General features: G+C 68.5%; 3 protein-coding genes across 5 annotated transcripts in view; 2 read left to right on the top strand and 1 right to left on the bottom strand.

The window, feature by feature from the left end:
* Positions 1-101: 101 nt before the first annotated feature.
* Positions 102-4760, top strand: LOC141735302 (uncharacterized). 3 transcript variants are annotated; one of them, XM_074567917.1, is made up of 4 exons: positions 123-276; positions 432-494; positions 2293-3545; positions 3663-4428. In XM_074567917.1, exons 1-4 carry the CDS (start codon positions 252-254, stop codon positions 4389-4391), a joined length of 2070 nt encoding a protein of 689 aa, XP_074424018.1. In that variant the 5' UTR covers positions 123-251; the 3' UTR covers positions 4392-4428. The 3 variants fall into 3 exon arrangements, with proteins under 3 accessions (XP_074424017.1, XP_074424018.1, XP_074424016.1); XM_074567915.1 differs by having other exon boundaries at positions 2293-4760; XM_074567916.1 differs by lacking the exon at positions 432-494 and having other exon boundaries at positions 102-276; positions 2293-4760.
* A 75-nt stretch (positions 4761-4835) lies between these two features.
* Positions 4836-11426, bottom strand: VKORC1 (vitamin K epoxide reductase complex subunit 1). Its single transcript, XM_074567973.1, has 3 exons — positions 11184-11426; positions 10131-10240; positions 4836-8422 (listed from the first exon to the last, which is right to left on the bottom strand). Exons 1-3 carry the CDS (start codon positions 11345-11347, stop codon positions 8217-8219), a joined length of 480 nt encoding a protein of 159 aa, XP_074424074.1. The 5' UTR covers positions 11348-11426; the 3' UTR covers positions 4836-8216.
* A 170-nt stretch (positions 11427-11596) lies between these two features.
* Positions 11597-23129, top strand: part of LOC141735332 (serine protease 53-like) — a 17144-nt gene continuing 5611 nt past the window's right edge. The window contains 12 exon segments of the mRNA XM_074567978.1: positions 11597-11693; positions 12646-12769; positions 13253-13285; positions 14657-14852; positions 15896-16173; positions 19064-19230; positions 20591-20648; positions 20651-20754; positions 20756-20810; positions 22381-22421; positions 22424-22478; positions 22481-22529. Coding sequence (XP_074424079.1) covers positions 11637-11693; positions 12646-12769; positions 13253-13285; positions 14657-14852; positions 15896-16173; positions 19064-19230; positions 20591-20648; positions 20651-20754; positions 20756-20810; positions 22381-22421; positions 22424-22478; positions 22481-22529 — 1217 coding nt within the window. The 5' untranslated portion in view covers positions 11597-11636.

Here is a 23129-nt window from a genome sequence, read left to right on the forward strand (position 1 = left end):
GCGGGGCTTAGCGGAGGGGCCACGCCCCCACCCCTTTCTCCCCCCCCCCCCCGTTTGTTGCTATGGGGAGGGCGTGGCGGCGCGGAAAGGAAGTGACGTCAGGGTGGGCGTGGACAGCAATAAGCCACGCCCCCCCTTCTTCGCATCAGCCGGTTGTGGGGAGCCGGGACCCACATCTATAGGGGACCCGGGACCCACATCTATAGGGGGCCCAGGCGTCCGGGACCCACAGCGACCCCCACCCCGTGGCGATGCAGGCCAGCCCCGGCCCCACAGGTAAGTCCCGGCTGCCCGAGTCCCCTATAGATGTGGGTCCCGGATGCCTGAGCGCCCTATAGATGTGGGTCCCGGGCACCGGGGTCCCCTATAGATGTGGGTCCCGGACGCCGGGGCCCCCTGACATGTCCGTTTGCCCCCCCCCCCACCTTCAGGCTGCCCCACGGAGGCCCCGGCCGGAGCCGCTGAGGAGACGCCCCCCGAGGAGCCGGCGGCAGGTGAGAGCCCGGGGGGACCCCGACGGCCGGGACCCACATCTATAGGGGACCCCGGTGCCCGGGACCCACATCTATAGGGGACCCAGGCATCCGGGACCCACATCTATAGGCGACACCGGGGTCTGGGACCCACATCTATAGGGGACCCAGGCGTTCGGGGAGGACCCAGCCGTCTGGGACTGACATCTATAGGGGACCCACATCTATAGGGGACGCAGGGGTTCGGGACCCACATCCATAGGGGACCCAGGCGTCCGGGACCCACATCTATAGGGGACCCAGGCGTTCGGGGAGGACCCAGGCGTCTGGGACTGACATCTATAGGGGACCCACATCTATAGGGGACGCAGGGGTTCGGGACCCACATCTATAGGGGACCCAGGCGTCCAGAACCCACATCTATAGGGGACCCAGGTGGCCAGGCCCCACATCTATAGGGGACCCAGGGGTTCAGGACCCACATCTGTAGGGGACCCACATCTATAGGGGACTCAGGGTTTCAGGACCCACATCTATAGGGGACTCAGGTGTCCGGGACCCACATTTATAGGGGACCCACATCTATAGGGGACCCAGGGGTTCAGGACACACATCTGTAGGGGACCCACATCTATAGGGGACGCAGGGGTTCAGGACCCACATCTATAGGGGACGCAGGGGTTTGGGACCCACATATATAGGGGACCCACATCCATAGGGGACTCAGGGCTTCAGGACCCATGTCAGTAGGGGACCCACATCTATAGGGGACCCAGGCGTCCGGGACCCACATCTATAGGGGACCCACATCCATAGGGGTCCCAGGGGTTCAGGACCCACGTCTGTAGGGGACCCACAGCTATAGGGGACCAAGGTGTCTGGGACCCACATCTATAGGGGACCCAGGTGTTTGGGGAGGACCCAGGCGTCTGGGACCCGCATCTAGAGGGGACCCACATCCATAGGGTCCCAGGGGTTTGCGACCCACATCTATAGGGGATGCAGGGGTTTGGGACCCACATCTATAGGGGACCCACATCCATAGGGGTCACAGGGGTTCGGGACCCCCATCTATAGGGGACCCACATCTATAGGGGTCCCAGGGGTTTGGGACCCACATCTATAGGGGACCCACATCCATAGGGGACCCAGGGGTTCAGGACCCACATCTATAGGGGACGCAGGGGTTTGGGACCCACATCTATAGGGGATGCAGGGGTTTGGGACCCATATCTATAGGGGACCAAGGTGTCCGGGACCCACATCTATAGGGGACCCACATCCATAGGGGTCACAGGGGTTCGGGACCCCCATCTATAGGGGACCCACATCTATAGGGGTCCCAGGGGTTTGGGACCCACATCTATAGGGGACCCACATCCATAGGGGACCCAGGGGTTCAGGACCCACATCTATAGGGGACGCAGGGGTTTGGGACCCACATCTATAGGGGACCCACATCCATAGGTGTCCCAGGGCTTCAGGACCCACGTCCGTAGGGGACCCACATCTATAGGAGACCCACATCCATAGGGGACTCAGGGCTTCAGGACCCACGTCCGTAGGGGACCCACAGCTATAGGGGACCCAGGCGTCCGGGACCCACATCTATAGGGGACCCACATCCATAGGGGTCCCAGGGGTTCAGGACCCACGTCTGTAGGGGACCCACATCTATAGGGGTCCCAGGGGTTCGGGACCCACACCTATAGGGGACCCACATCTATAGGGGACGCAGGGGTTCGGGACCCACATCCGTAGGGGACTCAGGCGTCGGGGGCCCCATCGCCCCCTTCCTGACGCGCCCCCTTCCCCGCAGCCCCCCCGGCCGCCCCCCGCCCCTACATCTGCAGCGACTGCGGCAAATCCTTCGGCCAATGGTCCAAGCTGGAGCGGCACCGGCGCGTCCACACGGGCGAACGCCCCAACGCCTGCGGCCACTGCGGCAAAGCCTTCGCCCAACGCTCCCACCTGGCCCAGCACCTCCGCACCCACACCGGCGAGCGCCCCTACGCCTGCCCCGACTGCGGCAAAACCTTCGGCTGGAGCTCCAACCTGGCCCAGCACCGCCGCGTCCACACCGGCGAACGCCCCTACGCCTGCCCCGACTGCGGCAAGACCTTCAGCCAAAGCACCAACCTCCTCAAACACCGGCGGGCCCACGCCGGCGAGCGGCCTTACGCCTGCGGCCAGTGCCGCAAAGCTTTCTACCGCAGCTCCGACCTCCTCCAACACCAAGCTAGCCACACCGGCGAGCGGCCCCACCGCTGCGGCCAGTGCGGCAAGAGTTTCGCCCAACGGGCCAACCTCCTCAAGCACGGCAAGACCCACGGCGGCGAGAAACCCTTCCGCTGCGGCGAGTGCGGCAAGGGCTTCGTCCAGAGCTCCGAGCTCATCCAGCACCAGCGCAGCCACAGCGGCGAGAAACCCTTCGCCTGCGGCGAGTGCGGCAAACGTTTCGGCCACGGGGCCACCTTGGCCAAACACCGGCGCTTGCACCTGGGCTTGCAGCCCCACCGTTGCGGCGAGTGCGGGAGGGCTTTCGGGCTCCGCTCGGCGCTGGCCCGCCACCAACGGGCCCACGGGGAGGAGCGGCCCTTCGCCTGCGGCGAGTGCGGCCAAGCCTTCGCCCTCCGCTCCAACCTGGCCCTCCACCGCCGCACCCACGCCGGCGAGCGGCCCTACCGCTGCGGCGAGTGCGGCAAGAGCTTCGGCATGAGCTCCACCTTGGTGCGGCACCAACGCATCCACACCGGCGAGAAACCTTACGGCTGCGGGGAATGCGGCCGGGCTTTCGTCCGCAGCGCCCACCTGGAGCAGCACCGGCGGACGCACACCGGGGAGAGGCCCTACGGCTGCAGCCGCTGCGGCCGCCGCTTCAGCCAGAGCTCCAACCTCATCACCCACGAGAGGGTCCACCTGGAGGAGGCCCAAGGGGCGGCGCTGGCCGGGGAGGGCGCGGGGGCGGTGGTGGGTCCACCGGGTTTGGAGGGTCAGCCAGGCTTGGAGGGTCAACCGGGCTTGAAGGTGTTGGAGGGTCAACCAGGCTTTGAGGGTCAACAGGGCTTGAAGGTGTTGGAGGGTCAACCAGGCTTTGAGGGACAACAGGGCTTGAAGGTGTTGGAGGGTCAACCAGGCTTTGAGGGACAACAGGGCTTGAAGGCGTTGGAGGGTCAACCAGGCTTGAAGGCATTGGGGGGTCAACCAGGCTTGGAGGGTCAACTGGGCCTGGTGATGTTGGAGGCTCAACCAGGCTTGAAGACGTCAGAGGCTCAACCAGGCTTGGAGGGTCAACAGGGCTTGAAGGCGTTGGAGGGTCAACCAGGCTTGAAGGTGTTGGAGGGTCAACCAGGCTTGAAGGGTCAACCAGGCTTGAAGGCACTGGAGGGTCAACAGGGCTTAGAAGGTCAACCAGGCTTGAAGGCGTTGGAGGGTCAACCAGGCTTGGAGGGTCAACTGGACTTGGAGATGTCGGAGGGTCAACCAGGCTTGAAGGGTCAACCAAGGTTGAAAATGTTGGAGGGTCAACCAGGCTTGAAGGTGATGGGGGGTCAGCCAGGCTTTGAGGGTCAACAGGGCTTGGAGACGTCGGAGGGTCAACCAAGCTTGAAGGCATCGGAGGGGCACCCAAAGCCCAAGAGACTTGGGGGGCACCAAGGGTTGGAGAACGTGGAGGAGAACCCCAAGACCAGCAGCTCCAAGGGGCACCCACGTCTGCTGGGGCACCCCAAGGTGGAGAACCCCATGGAGAAGAAGCCCAAGGCGGACAACCCCGTGGCAGACCTCCCCGTGGTGGGGCACCTCAAGGTGGAGCACCCCATGGAGAGGAACCCCAAGGTGGAGCACCCCACGGAGGACCTCCCCATAGTGGGGCACCCCCGAGGGGCGGAGCCTCTCCCCGGGACCCAGGCGCCCTGAGGCGGGGGGGTGGGGATGGACAACTCCATGACGCCATTGGCTGAGGGGTGGGTGGGGCTGGGGGGGGTGGGGATTGACACGGGATTGGATGACGAGGGACCCTAGCAGGGGATTGGCTGAGGGGAGGGGGCGGGGCTAACATGGGATTGACTATGAATGATGGGGTGGGGCAGGGCTGTCATAGGATTGGTCGATAGCAAGGGCGGGGGGGGAAATACTGACAGAGGATTGGCCCGGATCTTGAGCAACCATTGGCCGGGCAGGAGGGTGGGGTGTGGATGGCACCACGCGATTGGCTGAGCCGTGGGACTGCTCTGCCGCCATTGGCTGGGAGCCAGAGGGGGTGGGACACAAATAAAGGTGGTGAAACCCCCAAATTGGTGAGTGGTCGCGGCCCGGACGCCTGGGTCCATGTTGGGGGCAGGGTCAGGGAGAGACGGAGGCGGAGACTTGGCCTTTTATTACCCATTTACACCCGAAGGGGGTGAGGAAAGGGGCGGGGCCACAAGAGGAACCACCCCCCCCAGGAAGCCCCACCCTTCTTTTGGCACGGGAGAGGCATGGCGGCATCTCCGGATGCTTTGGATGCGTCCCTCGTGGTGGTGGTGGCATCTCCAGACGCTTCGGACGCAGCCCTTGTAGTGGTGGCACCTCTGGACTGGGTGCTGGTGGCATCTCCGGACTGGGTGGTGGCACCTCGAGATGCTTTGGACGTGTCCACCGTGGTGGCAGCATCTCCATATACTTTGGATGCGTCCCTCGATGCTGGTGGTGGCATCTCCACATGCTTTGGATACAGCCCTTGTGGTGGTGGAGCCTCTGGACCGGGCGGTTGCACCTTGAGATGGTTTGGATGTGGCCACCGTGGTGGTGGCATCTCCAGACGTGGTGGTGGTGGCATCTCCAGATGCTTTGGATGCATCCGTTTTGGTGGCAGTGGCTCCAGACGTGGTGGAGGTGGCACCTCCGGACTTGGTGGTGGCACCTCGAGATGGTTTGGACGTGTCCACCACGGTGGTGGCATCTCCGGATGCTTTGGATGCATCTGTCGTGGTGGCAGTGCCTCCAGACGTGGTGGTGGTGGCACCTCTGGACCTGGTGGCGGTGGCACCTCCGGACATGGCGGTGGCACCTCTGGAGGTGGTGGGTGCAGCCGTCATGGCGGTGGCATCTCTGGACCTGGTGGTGGCACTTCCGGAGGTGGTGGTCACATCCATGGCGCTGGTGGCACCTCTGGACCTGGGGCCACCACCTCCAGGGGCGGTGGGTGGGGCCAGGGTGGGGCCGGTGGTGGCGCGGGGGGGACACTTGTGGCGGCTCCCCGAGGTGGTGGAGGCGGGCAGGGCAAGGCCGTCCCCGGGGGTGGCATCACCGAGGTCCCCACGGGAGGCGTCCTGGAGGTCCTGGTGGGTGCCACCTTGGAGGTCCCCAAGGGAGTCACCTGGGACATCCCTGGGGGTGTCAATGCCCATATCCTCGGGGGCGTCACCAAGGGTGTCGTCTTGGAGGTCCCCATGGCCAGGGGTGTCACGTTGGAGGTCCCCGTGAGTCCCATCACGGCCACGGGTGTCCCCATGGATGTCCCCATGGGTTCCACCACCTACGTCCCCATGGGTGCCACCACTGATATCTCCATGGGTTCCACCACAGATGTCCCCATGGGTGCCACCACCGACGTCTCACTGGGGATCCAGCCATCCCAGAGTCCCTTTTTTCCTCAGTTTCCTCCAAAAACAGGATCCAGGCGTCCGGGACCCCCTTTCCCAACCCCCAAGAGGGGACGCAGCCATCCCAGACTCCCTTTTTCCCTCAGTTTCCCCCCAAAAAGGGGGGACATGCATCCGGGACAACCCCCAAGAGGGGACCCAGACGTTCCGGACTCCCTTTTTCCCTCAGTTTCCCCCCAAAAAGGGGACACGTGCGTCCGGGACAACCACCAAGAGGGGACCCGGCCGTCCCAGGCTCCCTTTTTCCCCTCAGTTTCCCCCCAAAACGGGACCCAGGGGTCTGGGACCCCCTTTCCCACCCACCCAGAGAGCACCCAGCTGTCCTGGACTCCCTTTTTTTCCTGTTTCCCCCCAAAAAAGGGACCCAGGCATCCGGGACACCCCCCAAACCACCTCCAGAGGGGACCCAGCCGTCCCGGACTCCCTTTTTTCCTCAGTTTCCCCCCAAAACGGGACCCAGGCGCCGGGGACCCCCTTTCTCGCCCCGCCAGAGGGGACCCAGCCGTCCCGGACTCCCTTTTTCCCTCACTTTCCCACAAAACCGGGACCCAGGGGTCCGGGACCCCATTTCCCACCCCCCCCCAGAGGGGACCAAGCCGTCCCGAACTCACTTTTTTCCTCAGTTTTCCCCCAAAAAGGGGACACATGCATCCGGGACACCCCCCAAGAGGAGACTCAGGCATCCCGGACTCCCATTTTCCCTCAGTTTCCCCCCAAAAAAGGGACCCAGCCGGCCGGGACCCCCCCACAACTCACCAGCCAGCGGACCCAGGCGTCCGAGTCCCCCCCCGGCTCCCCTCAGCGTGGCCCCGTCCGCTGCCACCACCCCCCCCCCGCTCCCCTCAGAATGGTTCGGCCCGACCGGGGAGGGGCGGGGCACTGCGCACGCGCCGCGCCGAAGGGCGGGAACGGCCCCGGCGCCATTTTGTGGGAGGGGGCGGCGCCATTTTGCGAGGCCCGACGGGAAATGGAGTCCCGGGAGGTGACAGGAGGGCCCCGGGCCCTGCTCCGCCGGTGCGTTAGTGGGGGGTCGGTGGAAGGGTGTGGGGGGAACCCCCCCAGGCGGCTGGGGCCCTCGGGAGGGGCTCCCCGGTGCTTGGGGTGGTGGGGGGGGAAGGGGTCCCCAGATCCCTGGCTCCCTCGTGAGGGGGTCCCAGAGGCCCGGGTCCCTTACGGGGGGGCTGCAAGTGGGTCCCCTCGCACTTGGGTCCCTCATGAGGGGGACCCACATGCCTGGGCCCCTTACTGGGGGGGCTGTAAGGGGCTCCCCACATACCTGGGCCCTCATAGGGGGGTCCCAGAGGCCTGGATCCCTTGTTGGGGGGCTGCAAGGGGGTCCCCCTGCACTTGGGTCCCTCATGGGGGGGGGTCCCAGAGAACTGGGTGCCTTATTAGGGGAGGGGAAGGGGGTCCCAGAGGCCTGGGTCCCTCATGGGGGGGGTCCCCAATGGCTGAGTCCCTTACTGGGGGGCTGCAAGGGGGTCCCCCCATACCTGGGCCCCTCATGAGGGGGGGTCCCCAATGGCTGAGTCCCTTATTGGGGGGCTGCAAGGGGGTCCCCCCCTACTTGGGTCCCTCATGAGGGGGGTCCCCAACGCCCAGGCCCCTTGTGAGGGGGCAATCAAGGGGTCCCAGACACCTGGGTCCCTTATTGGGGGGCTGCAAGGGCCCCCCCCCCCCAACTTGGGTCCCTCATGGGGGGGGGTCCCCAACGCCTGGGTCCCTTATGGGGGAGCCTTAAAGGGGTCCCCCCACACTTGGGTCCCTCATGGGGGGTCCCACATGCCTGGGTCCCTTATTGGGGGGGGCTGTAAGGGGGTCCCCCCACACTTGGGTCCCTCATGGGGGGGGTGTAAGGGGGTCCCAGACACCTGGGTCCCTTCTAGGGGTCCCAGATGCCTGGAACCCCCCATAGTGTGGGGGGGTAACGGGGTTTGGGGGGGGGGAGGGGGGGGACACACGACACAACAGCACCCAGCGAGACACCGGGGTCCTGCCATGTTTGGGGACAGACGGAGGGCCACCCCCAGGGTGTGTCCCCCCCCCCCCCCCGCCCCCCCACTGAGGGGTTTGGTTTTTGGTTTTTTTTGGGTGCGTTTCAGGCGGTTTTGGGACGGGGGAGGCGCCGCCAGCGCCGCCAGTTGAGGGCGAGGAGGAGGCCGTTGAGGAGGTAGGTGCTGAGGCAGACGAGGCAGAGGTCCTGGAGGCCGAAGGCCAGCACCCCCGCTAGCCACAGCGAGGCCAGCGCCGAGGCCACCGAGGTCCCCAACAGCACCGCCGACGCCCCCCGACCCGGCACGGCCCCTGTGGGGGTGGGGGGGAAAAGGACAGCGTCCCCAACACGTCCCCAGGGTGTCCCCCCCCCACGTCCCCAGGGGCCCCGCCACATCCCCGGTGTCCCCAATGTGTCCCCAGGGTCCCCCGCCGTATCCCCCCCCACGTCCCCAGTCCCTCCCAGGGTCCCCAATGGGCCCTAATGGCCCCAGTGTCCCCCCCTCATGGCCCCCCAGTGGTCCCAGTGCCCCCCCTAATGGCCCCAGTGCCCCCCTCAATGGCCCCCCGGTGGCCCCAGTGCCCCCCCTAATGGCCCAAATGGCCCCCAATGGCCCCAGTGTCCCCTCTAATGGCCCCAGAGCCCCCCCTCATGGCCCCCCTGTGGCCCCAGTGCCCCCCCCCCCCCCAGTGTCCCCTCTAATGGCCCCAGTGCCCCCTCAGTGTCCCCAATGGCCCCTAATGGCCCCAGTGTCCCCCCTAATGGCCCCAGTGCCCCCCTCAATGGCCCCCCGGTGGCCCCAGTGCCCCCCCTAATGGCCCCAATGGCCCCCAATGGCCCCAGTGTCCCCTCTAATGGCCCCAGAGCCCCCCCTCATGGCCCCCCGGTGGCCCCAGTGCCCCCCTCCAACGTCCCCAGTGGCCCCTAATGGCCCCAGTGTCCCCCCTCATGGCCCCCCTGTGGCCCCAGTGCCCCCCCCCCAGTGTCCCCTCTAATGGCCCCAGTGCCCCCTCAGTGTCCCCAATGGCCCCTAATAGCCCCAGTGCCCCCCTCAATGGCCCCCCGGTGCCCCAATGGCCCCTAATGGCCCCAGTGCCCCCCTCAATGGCCCCCCGGTGGCCCCAGTGCCTCCCCTAATGGCCCCAATGGCCCCTAATGTCCCCAGTGTCCCCTCTAATGGCCCCAGTGCCCCCCCTTATGGCCCCCCGGTGGCCCCAGTGCCCCCCCCCCCCAGTGTCCCCTCTAATGGCCCCAGTGCCCCCCTCAATGGCCCCCCGGTGTCCCTAATGGCCCCAGTGTCCCCTCTAATGTCCCCAGAGCCCCCCCTCATGGCCCCCCGGTGGCCCCAGTGCCCCCCTCCAACATCCCCAATGGGCCCCAATGGCCCCAGTGTCCCCTCTAATGGCCCCAGTGCCCCCCTCGATGGCCCCCCGGTGTCCCCAATGGCCCCTAATGGCCCCAGTGCCCCCCTCAATGGCCCCCCGGTGGCCCCAGTGCCCCCCCTCATGGCCCCCCCGTGGCCCCAGTGCCCCCCCAGTGTCCCCAATGGCCCCTAATGGCCCCAGTGTCCCCCTCAATGGCCCCCCGGTGGCCCCAGTGCCCCCCACCCCGTGTCCCCAATGGCCCCAGTGTCCCCAGTGCCCCCCCTCATGGCCCCCCGGTGGCCCCAGTGCCCCCTCTAATGGCCCCAGTGCCCCCCCCCCAGTGCCCCCTCTAATGGCCCCAGTGCCCCCCTCAATGGCCCCCCGGTGGCCCCAGTGCCCCCCCTCATGGCCCCCCGGTGGCCCCAGTGTCCCCAATGTCCCCTAATGTCCCCAGTGCCCCCCCAATGTCCCCATTACCACCCAGTGCCCCCCAGTCCCCCCTCCCCATGCCCCCCAATGCCCCCATGCCCCCCTCCTCATGGCCCCCAATGCCCCCAGTGTCACCAATACCGCCCAGTGCCCCCCCATGTCCCCAGTCCCTCCTCCCTGTGTCCCCCAGTGACCCCCCCAATGTCCCCCGTCCCCCCCCCCGTACCCAGCAGCCCCTGCAGCAGGTAGAAGACGACCCCCACGGCGCCGTTGGGGACGTTGGCCGGGCTGTCCCTGCCCAGCGCCAGCTCCACCAGCCCCAGCCCGCGGCCCCACCTGCGGGGGGGAGGGACACGCCCACAAATCACCATATATGGCGCGGCGGGGGGGGCGGGGACTCCACGCCACGCCCCCCTCCTCCCGCAGCCACCCAATCCCAAGCCGCGTCCCTACCCCCCGCCCCCCCAAACCCACACCCATATTGGGGCACACGAGCCACGCCCCCATTCCTTTTAAGGCATCTAAGCCTAAGCCACGCCCCTTCCATAAGCCACGCCCCTTCCCTAAGCCACGCCTCCTCCCCTTTAAGTGCATCTAACCCTAAGCCACGCCCCCGTTAAATGTATCTAGCCCTAAGCCCCGCCCCCTCGCCCAGCCACGCCCACAGCAACCCCTTCCAAAGACAACAGCCCAAACCACGCCCCCTCAAAAGCCCCTCCCCCCAAAAACCACGCCCCCTCCCATTACCCCAATGCGCCCCCTCCCCGCCCTGTTCTGTAAGCCACGCCCCCTCCCCGTAAAGCCACGCCCCCCGCCACGTGGCGCCGCTCCTTTGCTCCCCCCGCCCCTCCCCGGTGGCCCCCCCGGTCCCTGTGCCCCCCCCTCCGGTCCCCGACAACCCCCCCACCGGTTCCGGTGTCCCCCCCCACGGTGCCCGGTGTCTCCCCTCCGCTTCCACTATCTCCCCCCGGCTCCTCCCTCCCACGGTTTCGGTCCTCCCCCGCCGGTTTCCCGACCCCTCCCCGCTCCCCGGTGCCCCCCGCGCGGTCCCCGACACACCCCCCGCCAGTTCCGCTGTCCCTAGCCCCCCGGTCCCCGTTGTGCCCCCTCCGGTTCCCCGACACCCTCCCGGTTCCCGGTGCCCCCCCTCCGCTTCCGGTACTCCGTCGCTCCTCCCTCCCCCTGTTCCGGTCGCCCCCCCGCCGGTCCCTCCCACCACTCCCCCGCCGTGTCCCCGGTGTGTTTGTCGTGTCCGCCCCCCCCGCCCCGTTGCCGTTACCGGGAGCCGAAGACGCGGGTGCAGGACACGGCGGGCCCCAGGTCACAGGCCGCCCAGTAGGAGGGGTCGCGCGCGTGCTCCCGCTCCACGTGCAGCGCGTACAGCGAGAGCGCGGCGCCCGCCACGCACAGCGCCGCGCGCGCCGCCATCGCCGCGCCCTTCATTGGCTGCCGCCGGCCACGCCCCGCCCACCCACCCCTGACGCCCCTCCCACCCACCCCCGACGCCCCGCCCACGATTGGTCGGCGGAGGCGCCGCGCCACGCCCCCCTCCCCCGCACGCCGCGCCTCTGATTGGTCGTTGAGGCGCCGCCCCTTCCTTCCGACGCCGCGGCTCTGATTGGTCGTTGAGGCGCCGCCCCCTCCCGGAAGCGGGGCGCGGGGGGGTGATGGGAGTTGTAGTCCGTCGCGGAGCTGGGGGGGAGGCGGGGCTCCCAGGGGTTAAAAGCCGGCGATGGGGCGGGGGTGGGGGGTAGAGGCGGCGGAGGAGGAGACGGACGGGGACCCACAGGTACCGCCCCCCCGGGACCCCCACGTACCCCCTGACCCCCACATTCGCACAGGAACGCCCCCTGGGGCCCACAGCTATCCCCCCGGGACCTATAGGTACCCCCTGACCCCCACATTCGCACAGGTACTCCCCCCCCCCCGGGACCCATAGGTACCCCCTGACCCCCACATTCCCACAGGAACCCCCCTTGGGGCCCACAGGTATACCCCCCGGGACCCATAAGTACCCCCTGACCCCCATAAGACCCACAGGAACCCCCCCGGGACCTACAGGTACCTCACTGACCCCCACATTCCCACAGGAACACCCCCCCCGCCCCCCATCAGGGACCCCTTAGACCCACAGGGAACCCCCCACACAAGGACATCCCCCTCCGGACCCACAGGGACCCCCATGGATCCCACAGGGACCCCCATGAGTCCCCTCAGACACCCCAGGAACCCCCCCCAGACCCACAGGCCCCCAGGCACCCCCCCCCTCAGACCCACAGGGACCCCCAAGAACCCCCCCAGACCTCCATGGAACCCCCACAGGCCCCCAGGCGCCCCCCCTCAGACCCACAGGGACCCCCAGGAACCCCCCCAGACCTCCATGGGACCCCCATGGAACCCCTCAGACCCACAGGGACCCTCATGGGACCCCCAGGGACCCCCAGACGCCCCCCCCCACCTCAGACCCACAGGAACCCCCACAGGCCCCCAGGGACTCCCATGGAACCCCCCAGGCCCCCCCTCAGACCCCCAGGGACCCTCATGGAACCCCCCAGATCCCCCACAGGGACCCCCAGGAACCCCCTCAGACCCCCAGGAACCCCCTCAGACCCACAGGGACCCTCACGGAACCCCCCAAATCCCCCAGAGATCTCCCCAGGGACCTCCCCCGCCCCCCCCCCCCCCCCCCGACCCCTCAGACCCACAGGCACCCCACACCCTACCCCACACCCCGACACCAGGGACACACGGACCCCCCCCCCCGACCCCTCCCGCCAGCCCAGGTCTCCGCCATGGCCCCCCACGCCTCCCCACGCCTCCCCACGCCTCGACACGCCGTCGCCCTCCTGCTCCTGCTGCTGGCCCGTGAGTCTCGGGGGGGGGGGGGACCCCAAAATGGTGGGGGGGGGCACACACACACACGACCCCCAGGTGTCCCCTGGGGGGGGGACACCCACAGGCCTCTGGTGGGGGGTGGGAAAAGGCCCCATGTGTCCCCCTGCCCCCCCCTCCCCCCCCCCCCCAACCCGAGGGGGTGGGGGGACGACACCGGGGCGTCTGGGTGGGGCTCAACCCCCATTTCCCCCCCCCCCCGACTCGACCGGTCGTACCGGAAAAAGGAAAAAAAAAAAAAAAAAAAAACCCCAACCCAAGTCATAACCCAAAAATGAAGCCGGACGCTTACGGGGCCCCCCCGCGGGCGACGGGTGGGGCTGGGGGGGGGGAGGGGCACCCTGGGGGGTGGGTGTGGGGGGGTGGGTCCCGCACTCTGCCTCCCTCCCCCCCCCCCCCAATCCTTTTTTTAACCCCCCCTTATTTTAACACACACCCCCCTCTTTCCTGCCCCAGATGCTGAAATTGGGGCTGCGGAAGCTCCGGAAGGTAAGATATATGCAAATGAGGCTGTGCATATTCATGAGGGGGGGCCCTCCCCACCCCACCCCACCCCACCTGGGAGCTGGTCCCGCCCCCCTCATTTTGGGGAGAAACCCCCGAGTATTTTGGGGGGTGGGTTTGGGGCCCCAGGGGTTGGGGACCCCCATCTATAGGGGACGCCCCCTCTATAGGGGGCCGAGGGGTTTGGGACCCCCATCTATAGGGGGCCAAGGAGTTTGGGACCCCCATCTAGAGGGGACGCCCCCTCTATAGGGGCCCCAGGGGTTGGGGACCCCCCATCTATAGGGGACCCAGGGGTTGGGGACCCCCATCTATAGGGGGCCGAGGGGTTTGGGACCCCCCATCTATAGGGGACCCCCCATCTATAGGGAGCCCAGGGGTTGGGGACCCCCATCTAGAGGGGTCCCCCCATCTATAGGGAGCCCAGAGGTTTGGGACCCCCATCTATAGGGGGCCGAGGGGTTTGGGACCCCCATCTAGAGGGGACCCCCCATCTATAGGGGACCCAGGGGTTGGGGACCCCCATCTAGAGGGGACCCCCCATCTATACGGAGCCCAGGGGTTGGCGACCCCCATCTATAGGGGACCGAGGGGTTTGGGACCCCCATCTATAGGGGACCCCCCCTCTATAGGGGGCCGAGGGGTTGGGGACCCCCCATCTATAGGGGGCCCAGGGGTTCGGGCCCCACTTCTTTCGCAACCCCCTTCCCACAGGCTGTCGCAACCCCCCCGGGACGGTTGGAATGGGGGGGGATGGGGGGGGCGGGGTGTGGGGTGTGTTTACAACAGACCCACATCTATAGGGGACCCAGGAGACCGGGACCCAGGAGTCCGGGACCCACATCTATAGGGGACCCAGGAGTCCAGGAGGGGCCCCAGGCGTCCGGGACCCACATCTATAGGGGACCAGGAGTCCAGGAGGGGCCCCAGGTGTCCGGGACCCACATCTATAGGGGACCCAGGCGTCTGGGAGGGACCCAGGAGCCCAGGCCCCACATCTATAGGGGACCCAAGCATTCGGGGGGGGCCCAGGAGTCTGGGACCCACATCTGTAGGGGACCCAGGAGTCCAGGACCCACATCTATAGGGGACCCAAGTGCTCAGGGGGGACCCAGGAGTCTGGGACCCACATCTATAGGGGACCCAGGAGTCCAGGAGGGGCCCCGGGGGTTTGGGACCCACATCTATAGGGGACCCAAGTGCTCAGGGGGGACCCAGGAGTCTGGGACCCACATCTATAGGGGACCCAAGCATTCAGGAGGGACCCAGGAGACCGGGACCCACATCTATAGGGGACCCAGGAGACCGGGACCCACATCTATAGGGGACCCAGGTGTCCGGGCCCCCCATCTCTAGGGGTCGGTGCCGACGACGGGGCGGCGGAACCCGAGTGCGGGCGTCAACGGGAGCTGGGCCGCGTGGTGGGGGGCTCGGCCGCCCGCCCCGGCGAGTGGCCCTGGCAAGTGAGTCTGCAGCTGCGGGGCCAGCACTTCTGCGGGGGCACCCTGGTCACCCCCCAGTGGGTCCTCTCGGCCGCCCACTGCTTCCAGGGGTGAGTCATGGGGCGGGGGGGGGGGGGAGGGGGGGCGAGACACCGGGGGGTGGGGGATGGGTGGTTCTGGGCTGGGCCCTGCCTTGGGGACCCCCCCGCTGTGCCCTTGGGCCACCTAGAAATCCGTTGGGCCACCTAGAACGTCTTTGAGACCCCTTGAACCCCCTCTGGGCCCCCCAGATCCTCATTGGGACCTCTTGAACCCCATGGGGCTACCTAGAACCCCCTCTGGGCCACCCAGATCCCCACTGGGACCCTTTGAACCCCATTGGGCTACCTAGAACCCCCTCTGGGCCACCCAGATCCCCATTGGGACCCCTTGAACCCCATTGGGCCACCCAGATCCCCATTGGGACCCTTTGAACCCCATGGGGCTACCTAGAACCCCCATTGGGCCCCCCAGATCCCCATTGGGACCCCTTGAACCCCATTGGGCTACCTAGAACCACGCTGGGCCCCCCAGATCCCCATTGGGACGCCTTGAATGCCATTGGGCTACCTAAAACCGCGCTGGGCCTCCCAGATCCCTTTTGGGACCCCTTGAACCCCGTGGGGCTACCTAGAACCCTGCTGGGCCACCTAGATCCCCTTGGGACTCCCTTGAACCTCGTTGGGACCCCTTGAACCCTGTGGGGCTACCTAGAACCCTGCTGGGCCCCCCAGATCCCCATTGGGCTACCTAGAACCCTGCTGGGCCCCCCAGATCCCTTTTGGGACCCCTTGAACCCCATGGGGCTACCTAGAACCTCCTCTGGGCCACCTAGAACCCCATTGGGCCACTCAGACCCCCTTTGGGTCACCCGGATCCCCATTGGGCTACCCTGACCCTCTTTGGGACTCCTAGATCCCCTCTGGGGCCACCTAGATCCCCTCTGGGCCACCCAGAACCGTGGTGGGGCCACCCAGATCCCCTTGGACCACCTCGAACCCGGTTGGGGCGACTCGACCACGGCCGGGGCAACCGTGGCTGGGGTCGGGGGCCACCTCGAACCCCGTTGGGCACCCGGAAGGGACAGGGGTGACAATGGTGGCTACCTCCCCAGGCCCAACGGTAGCCGCGCGGAGCTCAAGGAGTGGCGGGCGGTGGTGGGCCGCCTCCGGCTGGAGGAGCCGGGGGGCCAGGAGAGGCCGGTGGTGGAAGTGGTGGTCCACGAGGGCTACCGGCGAGTGGAAGGCGGCCACGACCTGGCGCTGGCCCGCCTGGAGTCCCCGGTGGCCCTGGGGCCTCGGGTGGGGACCATCTGCTTGCCCCGGGCCCAGCACCTCTTCGCCTTCGGCACCCCCTGCTGGATCACCGGCTGGGGCAACGTGGCCGAGAACGGTGAGGGCCTCCGTGGGGCGGGGCTGGGCCTCCATGGGGCGGGGCTGGGTCAATGGGGCCTCCATGGGGCAGTTCTGGGCCTCCGTGGGGCGGTTCTTGGTCATCGGGGTCTCCGTGGGGCAGTTCTGGGCCTCCATGGGGCGGTTCTGGGTCATCGGGGCCTCCATGGGGCGGTTCTGGGCCTCCATGGGGCGGGGCTTCATCTCCATGGGGTGGTTCTGGGTCTCCATGGGGCGGTTCTTGGTCATTGGGGTCTCCGTGGGGTGGTTCTTGGTCTCCGTGGGGTGGGGCTTGTCATCAGCGTCTTCATGGGGTGGGGCTGGGTCTCCATGGGGCGGGTCTTGGTCGTTGGGGTCTCCATGGGGTGGTTCGGGGTCTCCATGGGGCGGTTCTGGGTCTCCATGTGGAGGTTCTTGGTCATCGGGGTCTCCATGGGGTGGGGCTGGGTCTCCGTGGGGTGGGGCTTGGTCATCGGGGTCTCCATGGGGCGGTTCTGGGTCTCCATGGGGTGGTTCTTGGTCATCGGGGTCTCCCATGGGGTGGTTCTTGGTCATTGGGGCCTCCATGGGGCGGTTCTGGGTCTCCATGGGGTGGGGCTGGATCTCCATGGGGTGGTTCTTGGTCATCAGGGCCTCCATGGGGCGGGGCTTCATCTCCATGGGGTGGTTCTGGGTCTCCATGGGGCGGTTCTTGGTCATTGGGGTCTCCCATGGGGTGGTTCTTGGTCTCCGTGGGGTGGGGCTTGGTCATCAGCATCTCCATGGGGTGGGGCTGGGTCTCCATGGGGCGGTTCTGGGTCTCCATGGGGTGGGGCTGGATCTCCATGGGGTGGTTCTTGGTCATCGGGGCCTCCATGGGGCGGGGCTTCATCTCCATGGGGTGGTTCTGGGTCTCCATGGGGCGGTTCTTGGTCATTGGGGTCTCCCGTGGGGTGGGGCTTGGTCATCAGCATCTCCGTGGGGCGGTTCTGGGTCTCCATGGGGCGGTTCTGGGTCTCCATGGGGCGGGTCTTTGTCAATGGGGTCTCCATGGGGCGGTTCTGGGTCTCCATGGGGCGGTTCTTGGTCATCGGGGCCTCCATGGGGCGGTTCTTGGTGTCCATGGGGCGGTTCTTGGTCATCGGGGTCTCCATGGGGCAGTTCTGGCTCAATGGGGCCTCCATGGGGCGGGTCTTGGTCTCCATGGGGCGGGTCTGGGTCATCGGGGCCTCCATGGGGCGGGTCTGGGTCTCCATGGGGTGGGGCTGAATCTCCATGGGGCGGTTCTTGGTCACTGGGGCCTCCGTGGGGCGGTTCTTGGTCTCCATGGGGCGGTTCTGGGTCATTGGGGCCTCCATGGGGCGGAGCTTGGTCTCCGTGGGGCGGTTCTGGGTCTCCATGGGGTGGGGCTGAATCTCCATGGGGCGGTTCTTGGTCTCCATGGGGCGGTTCTGGGTCATTGGGGCCTCCATGGGGCGGAGCTTGGTCTCCATGGGGCGGTTCTGGGTCTCCATGGGGCAGGGCTTGGTCATCAGGGTTTCCATGGGGCGGGTCTCCATGATGGTGGGTCCCCGTCCCCCTCTCTCCCCACGGCAATGTCCCCCCACGGTGATGTCCCCCCATGTTGGTGGCCCCATGGCGGTGGCCCCCATGGGGTGGGTCTCCATGTTGGTGGCCCCATGGCGATGGCCCCCCATGTTGCTGGCCCCATGGCGGTGGCCCCCATGGGGTGGGTCTCCATGTTGGTGGCCCCCCATGGCGATGTCCCCCCACGGTGGTGGCCCCATGGTGATGTCCCCCCACGGTGGTGGCCCCCCATGGCGATGTCCCCCCGTGATGGTGGCCCCATAGCGATGTCCCCCATGGGGTGGGTCTCCATATTGGTGGCCCCATGGGGTGGGTGTCCATGTTGGTGCCCCCCATGTTGGTGGCCCCATGGCGGTGGCCCCTATGGGGTGGGTCTCCATGTTGGTGGCCCCACGGTGATGTCCCCCCATGTTGGTGGCCCCATGGCGATGTCCCCCATGGGGTGGGTCTCCATGTTGGTGGCCCCCCATGGCGATGTCCCCCCATGATGGTGGCCCCATGGTGATGTCCCCCCACGTTGGTGGCCCCCCATGTTGGTGGCCCCACGGCGATGTCCCCCATGGCGGTGGCCCCCATGGGGTGGGTCTCCATATTGGTGGCCCCCCATGGCGATGTCCCCCCACGGTGGTGGCCCCATGGTGATGTCCCCCCATGTTGGTGGCCCCCCACGGTGATGTCCCCCCATGTTGGTGGCCCCATGGCGATGTCCCCCATGGGGTGGGTCTCCATGTTGGTGGCCCCCCATGGCGATGTCCCCCCATGATGGTGGCCCCATGGTGATGTCCCCCCACGTTGGTGGCCCCCCATGTTGGTGGCCCCACGGCGATGTCCCCCCATGTTGGTGGCCCCATGGCGGTGGCCCCCATGGGGTGGGTCTCCATGTTGGTGGCCGCCCACGGCGATGTCCCCCCATGATGGTGGCCCCATGGTGATGTCCCCCCATGTTGGTGGCCCCCCATGGCGATGTCCCCCCGTGATGGTGGCCCCATAGCGATGTCCCCCATGGGGTGGGTCTCCATATTGGTGGCCCCATGGCGATGTCCCCCCATGTTGGTGGCCCCATGGGGTGGGTGTCCATGTTGGTGGCCCCCCATGTTGGTGGCCCCATGGCGGTGGCCCCTATGGGGTGGGTCTCCATGTTGGTGGCCCCCCATGGCGATGTCCCCCCACGATGGTGGCCCCATGGTGATGTCCCCCCATAGGTGGTGGCCCCCCATGGCCATGTCCCCCATGTTGGTGGCCCCCCATGTTGGTGGCCCCACGGCGATGTCCCCCCATGGGGTGCCCCCCGGTGACGCGCGTGTGTCCCCCCCCCCCCCCCGCAGTGTCGCTGCCGGCCGGGGCCCCTCTCCAGAAGGTGGCCCTGGACCTGCTCACGCCCCACATCTGCAACTGCCTCCACTCCCGCCTGCGCCAGCCCCACCTCGCCCGCCCCGCCCGGGCCACCATGGTCTGCGCCGGGGCTAGTGAGGGCGGCCGGGGGGCCTGCCAGGTACGGGGGGGGGGCTATGGGGGGGATCTATGGGGCTATAGGGGGGCTATGGGGGGATATGTGGGGCTGGAGGGAGGCTATGTGGGGGCTATGGGGGGCTATGTGGGGCTACAGGGCCACCATGGTCTGCGCCGGGGCTAGTGAGGGCGGCCGGGGGGGGCCTGCCAGGTATGGGGGGGTCTATGGGGGGATATGTGGGGCTAGAGGGGGGCTACGGGGGGCTAAGGGGGGTCAGGAAGGGTCTATGGGGGGATATGTGGGGCTAGAGGGGGGCTGTGTGGGGGCTATGGGGGGCTACGGGGCCACCATGGTCTGTACCAGGGCTAGTGAGGGCGGCCGGGGGGGGCCTGCCAGGTACGGGGGGGGGGGGGCTATGGGGGGGATCTATGGGGCTCTGGGGGGCTCCGTGGGTGGTCTATGGGGCTCCATGGGTGGTCAATGGGGCTCTGGGGGACTCCGTGGGTGGTCTATGGGGCTCTGGGGGTGATCTATGGGGCTCGGGGGGGCTCCGTGGGTGGTCTATGGGGCTCTGGGGGTGATTTATGGGGCTCCGTGGGTGGTCTATGGGGCTCTGGGGGGCTCCGTGGGTGGTCTATGGGGCTCTGGGGGTGATCTATGGGGCTCTCTGGGGCTCTGGGGGGCTCTGGGGGTGGTCTATGGGGCTCTGTGGGTGGTCTATGGGGCCCTGGGGGGCTCCGTGGGTGGTCAATGGGGCTCCGTGGGTGGTCAATGGGGCTCGGGGGGGCTCCGTGGGTGGTCTATGGGGCTCTGGGGGTGATTTATGTGGCTCCATGGGTGGTCTATGGGGCTCCGTGGGTGGTCTATGGGGCTCGGGGGGGCTCTGTGGGTGGTCTATGGGGCTCGGGGGGGGCTCCGTGGGTGGTCTATGGGGCTCCGTGGGTGGTCTATGGGGCTCGGGGGGGCTCCGTGGGTGGTCTATGGGGCTCTGGGGGTGGTCTATGGGGCTCGGGGGGGGCTCCGTGGGTGGTCTATGGGGCTCTGGGGGTGATTTATGGGGCTCCGTGGGTGGTATGTGGGGCTCTGGGGGTGGTCATTGGGGCTCGGGGGGGCTCCGTGGGTGGTCTATGGGGCTCCGGTGGGTGGTCAATGGGGCTCTGGGGGTGATTTATGGGGCTCCGTGGGTGGTCTGTGGGGCTCTGGGGGTGGTCTATGGGGCTCGGGGGGGCTCCGTGGGTGGTCTATGGGGCTCCGTGGGTGGTCTATGGGGCTCTGTTGGTGATCTATGGGGCTCGGGGGGGCTCCGTGGGTGGTCTGTGGGGCTCCGTGGGTGGTCTATGGGGCTCGGGGGGCGCTCGGTGGGGCCGTGTGGGGCCCGACGGGTGTGGCTGCCCCCCCGCAGGCGGACTCGGGGGGGCCGGTGGCGTGCGCGGGCGCGGGGGGGCGCTGGGTGCAGGCCGGGTCCTCAGCTTCGCCGTGGGCTGCGCTCGCCCCGACGGGCCCGTGCTGGCCACCGCCCTGGCGGCCCACGCCCGCTGGCTGCGCCGCCGCCTGCCCCGCGGCGCCTTTCGTGGCCCCCCCGCCCCCGCCCCCCCCCGGCCTGGAGGACGGCAAGTGCCTGGGTGAGCCGGGGGGGGGGGCGATGTGGGGCGGGGAAGGGGCGATATGGGGCGGGAGGGGGCGATAGGGGGCGGGGAGGGGGCGATATGGGGGGGAGGGGGCGATATGGGGCGGGGAGGGGGCGATAGGGGGCGCGGAGGGGGCGATATGGGACGGGGAAGGGGCGATATGGGGCGGGGAGGGGGGCGATAGGGGGCGGGGAGGGGGCGATATGGGACGGGGAAGGGGCGATATGGGGGGGAGAGAGGGCGATATGGGGCGGGGAAGGGGCGATATGGGGCGGGGAAGGGGCGATATGGGGGGGAGAGAGGGCGATATGGGGCGGGGAGGGGGCGATATGGGGGGGAGAGGGCGATATGGGACAGGGAGGGGGCGATATGGGGGGAGAGAGAGGGCGATAGGGGGCGGGGAGGGGGCGATATGGGGCAGGGAGGGGGCGATATGGGGGGAGAGAGGGCGATATGGGGCGGGGAGGGGGCGATAGGGGGCGGGGAGGGGGCGATACGGGGGGGAGAGAGGGCGATATGGGGCGGGGAGGGGGCGATATGGGGCGGGGAAGGGGCGATAGGGGGCGGGGAGGGGGCGATACGGGGGGGAGAGAGGGCGATATGGGGCGGGGAAGGGGCGATATGGGGGGAGAGAGGGCGATATGGGGCGGGGAGGGGGCGATATGGGGGGGAGGGGGCGATATGGGGCGGGGGGGCGATATGGGGCGGGGAAGGGGCGATAGGGGGCGGGGAGGGGGCGATATGGGGGGAGAGGGGCCGATAGGGGGCGGAGGGGCGCGATGCGGGGCGGGGGGGGGGGGGGCGCGATATGGGGTGGGGGGGCCACGATATGGAGGGGGAGGGGGCGATATGGGGCGGGGGGGGCGATATGGGGCAGAGAGGGATCATGCTATGGGGCGGGGGAGGGGGATAGGGGGCGGGGGGGCCGCGATAGGGGGCGGGGAGGGGGCGATAGGGGGAGGGAGAGCCGCGATATATGGGGTGGGGGGCGATATACGGGGGGGGGGACGCGATATATGGGGCGGGGGGGCGATATAGGGGTGCGGGGCGCCCCCTAACCCCTTGGCGACCCCGATATCGGGGGGGGGACACCCCGATATGGGGGGAGAGCCGCGATATGTGGGGTGGGGGGGCGATATACGGGGGGTGGGGCGCGATATATGGGGTGGGGGGGCGATATACGGGGGGGGGGGGACGCGATATATGGGGCGGGGGGGGCGATATAGGGGTGCGGGGCGCCCCCTAACCCCTTGGCGACCCCGATATCGGGGGGGGACACCCGATATGGGGGGGAGAGCCGCGATATGTGGGGTGGGGGGGCGATATACGGGGGGGGGGGCGCGATATATGGGGTGGGGGGGCGATATAGGGGTGCGGGGCGCCCCCTAACCCCTTGGCGACCCCGATATCGGGGGGGGGACACCCCGATATGGGGGGAGAGCCGCGATATGTGGGGTGGGGGGGCGATATACGGGGGGGGGGGCGCGATATATGGGGTGGGGGGGCGATATAGGGGTGTGGGGCGCCCCCTAACCCCGTGCCCCCCCCCCCCCCCCCCCCCCAGGGTGCGGGATGTGGGGCGGGCCGCGGCTGGAGCCCCCCCCGGCCCGCGCTGGCCCTGGGCCGTCAGCCTGAGCCTGGGGGGGCGGCGCCGCTGCGGGGGGCCCTGGTGGCCGAGAGCTGGGTGCTGACGGCCGCCCACTGCTTCATCGGGTGAGTCCCGCCCCACACTTGGGGGGCAGACCCATAGCGGCCCCCCCCCCCCCCCCCCGTAGGGACCCACAGCTACCATCCATCCCCCCCCCCCCCCCGTGCCCCATAGAGGCACCCGGGACCCACAACTGACCCCATAACAGACCCCGGGACCCCCAACTGACACCCCCCCCCCCCCCCCCCGCCCCGTGCCCCATAGCGGCACCTGGGACCCCCAACTGACCATTCTGCCCCATAGCGTCCCCCAGAACCGGGGTCCCCAAGGGGGGGGGGGATGGGGGGTGGGGTCCCCATCGCTCCTGGGGGTTCGTGGGGGGGGGGGAAGGGGGGGGTCCATGGTGGGGGGGGAGACCCCGGGGTCCAGGCCCCCCAACTTGACCCCTCTCTGCCCCATAGCGTCCCCCAGAACCGAGGTCCCCAAGGGGGGGGGGGTGGTCCCCATCGCCTCTGGGGGTTTTGGGGGGGGTCCCTCACCCCATGGGGGGGGGGGGGGGTTTATGGGGGGGGGGGTGAGACACATCCCCCCCCCCCCCCCCAACTTGACCCCTCTCTGCCCCATAGCGTCCCCCAGAACAGGGGTCCCGGCCGGGGGGGGGGGTT

This window comes from Larus michahellis, chromosome 30, assembly GCF_964199755.1.
Source record: "Larus michahellis chromosome 30, bLarMic1.1, whole genome shotgun sequence".
NCBI lineage: Eukaryota > Metazoa > Chordata > Aves > Charadriiformes > Laridae > Larus > Larus michahellis.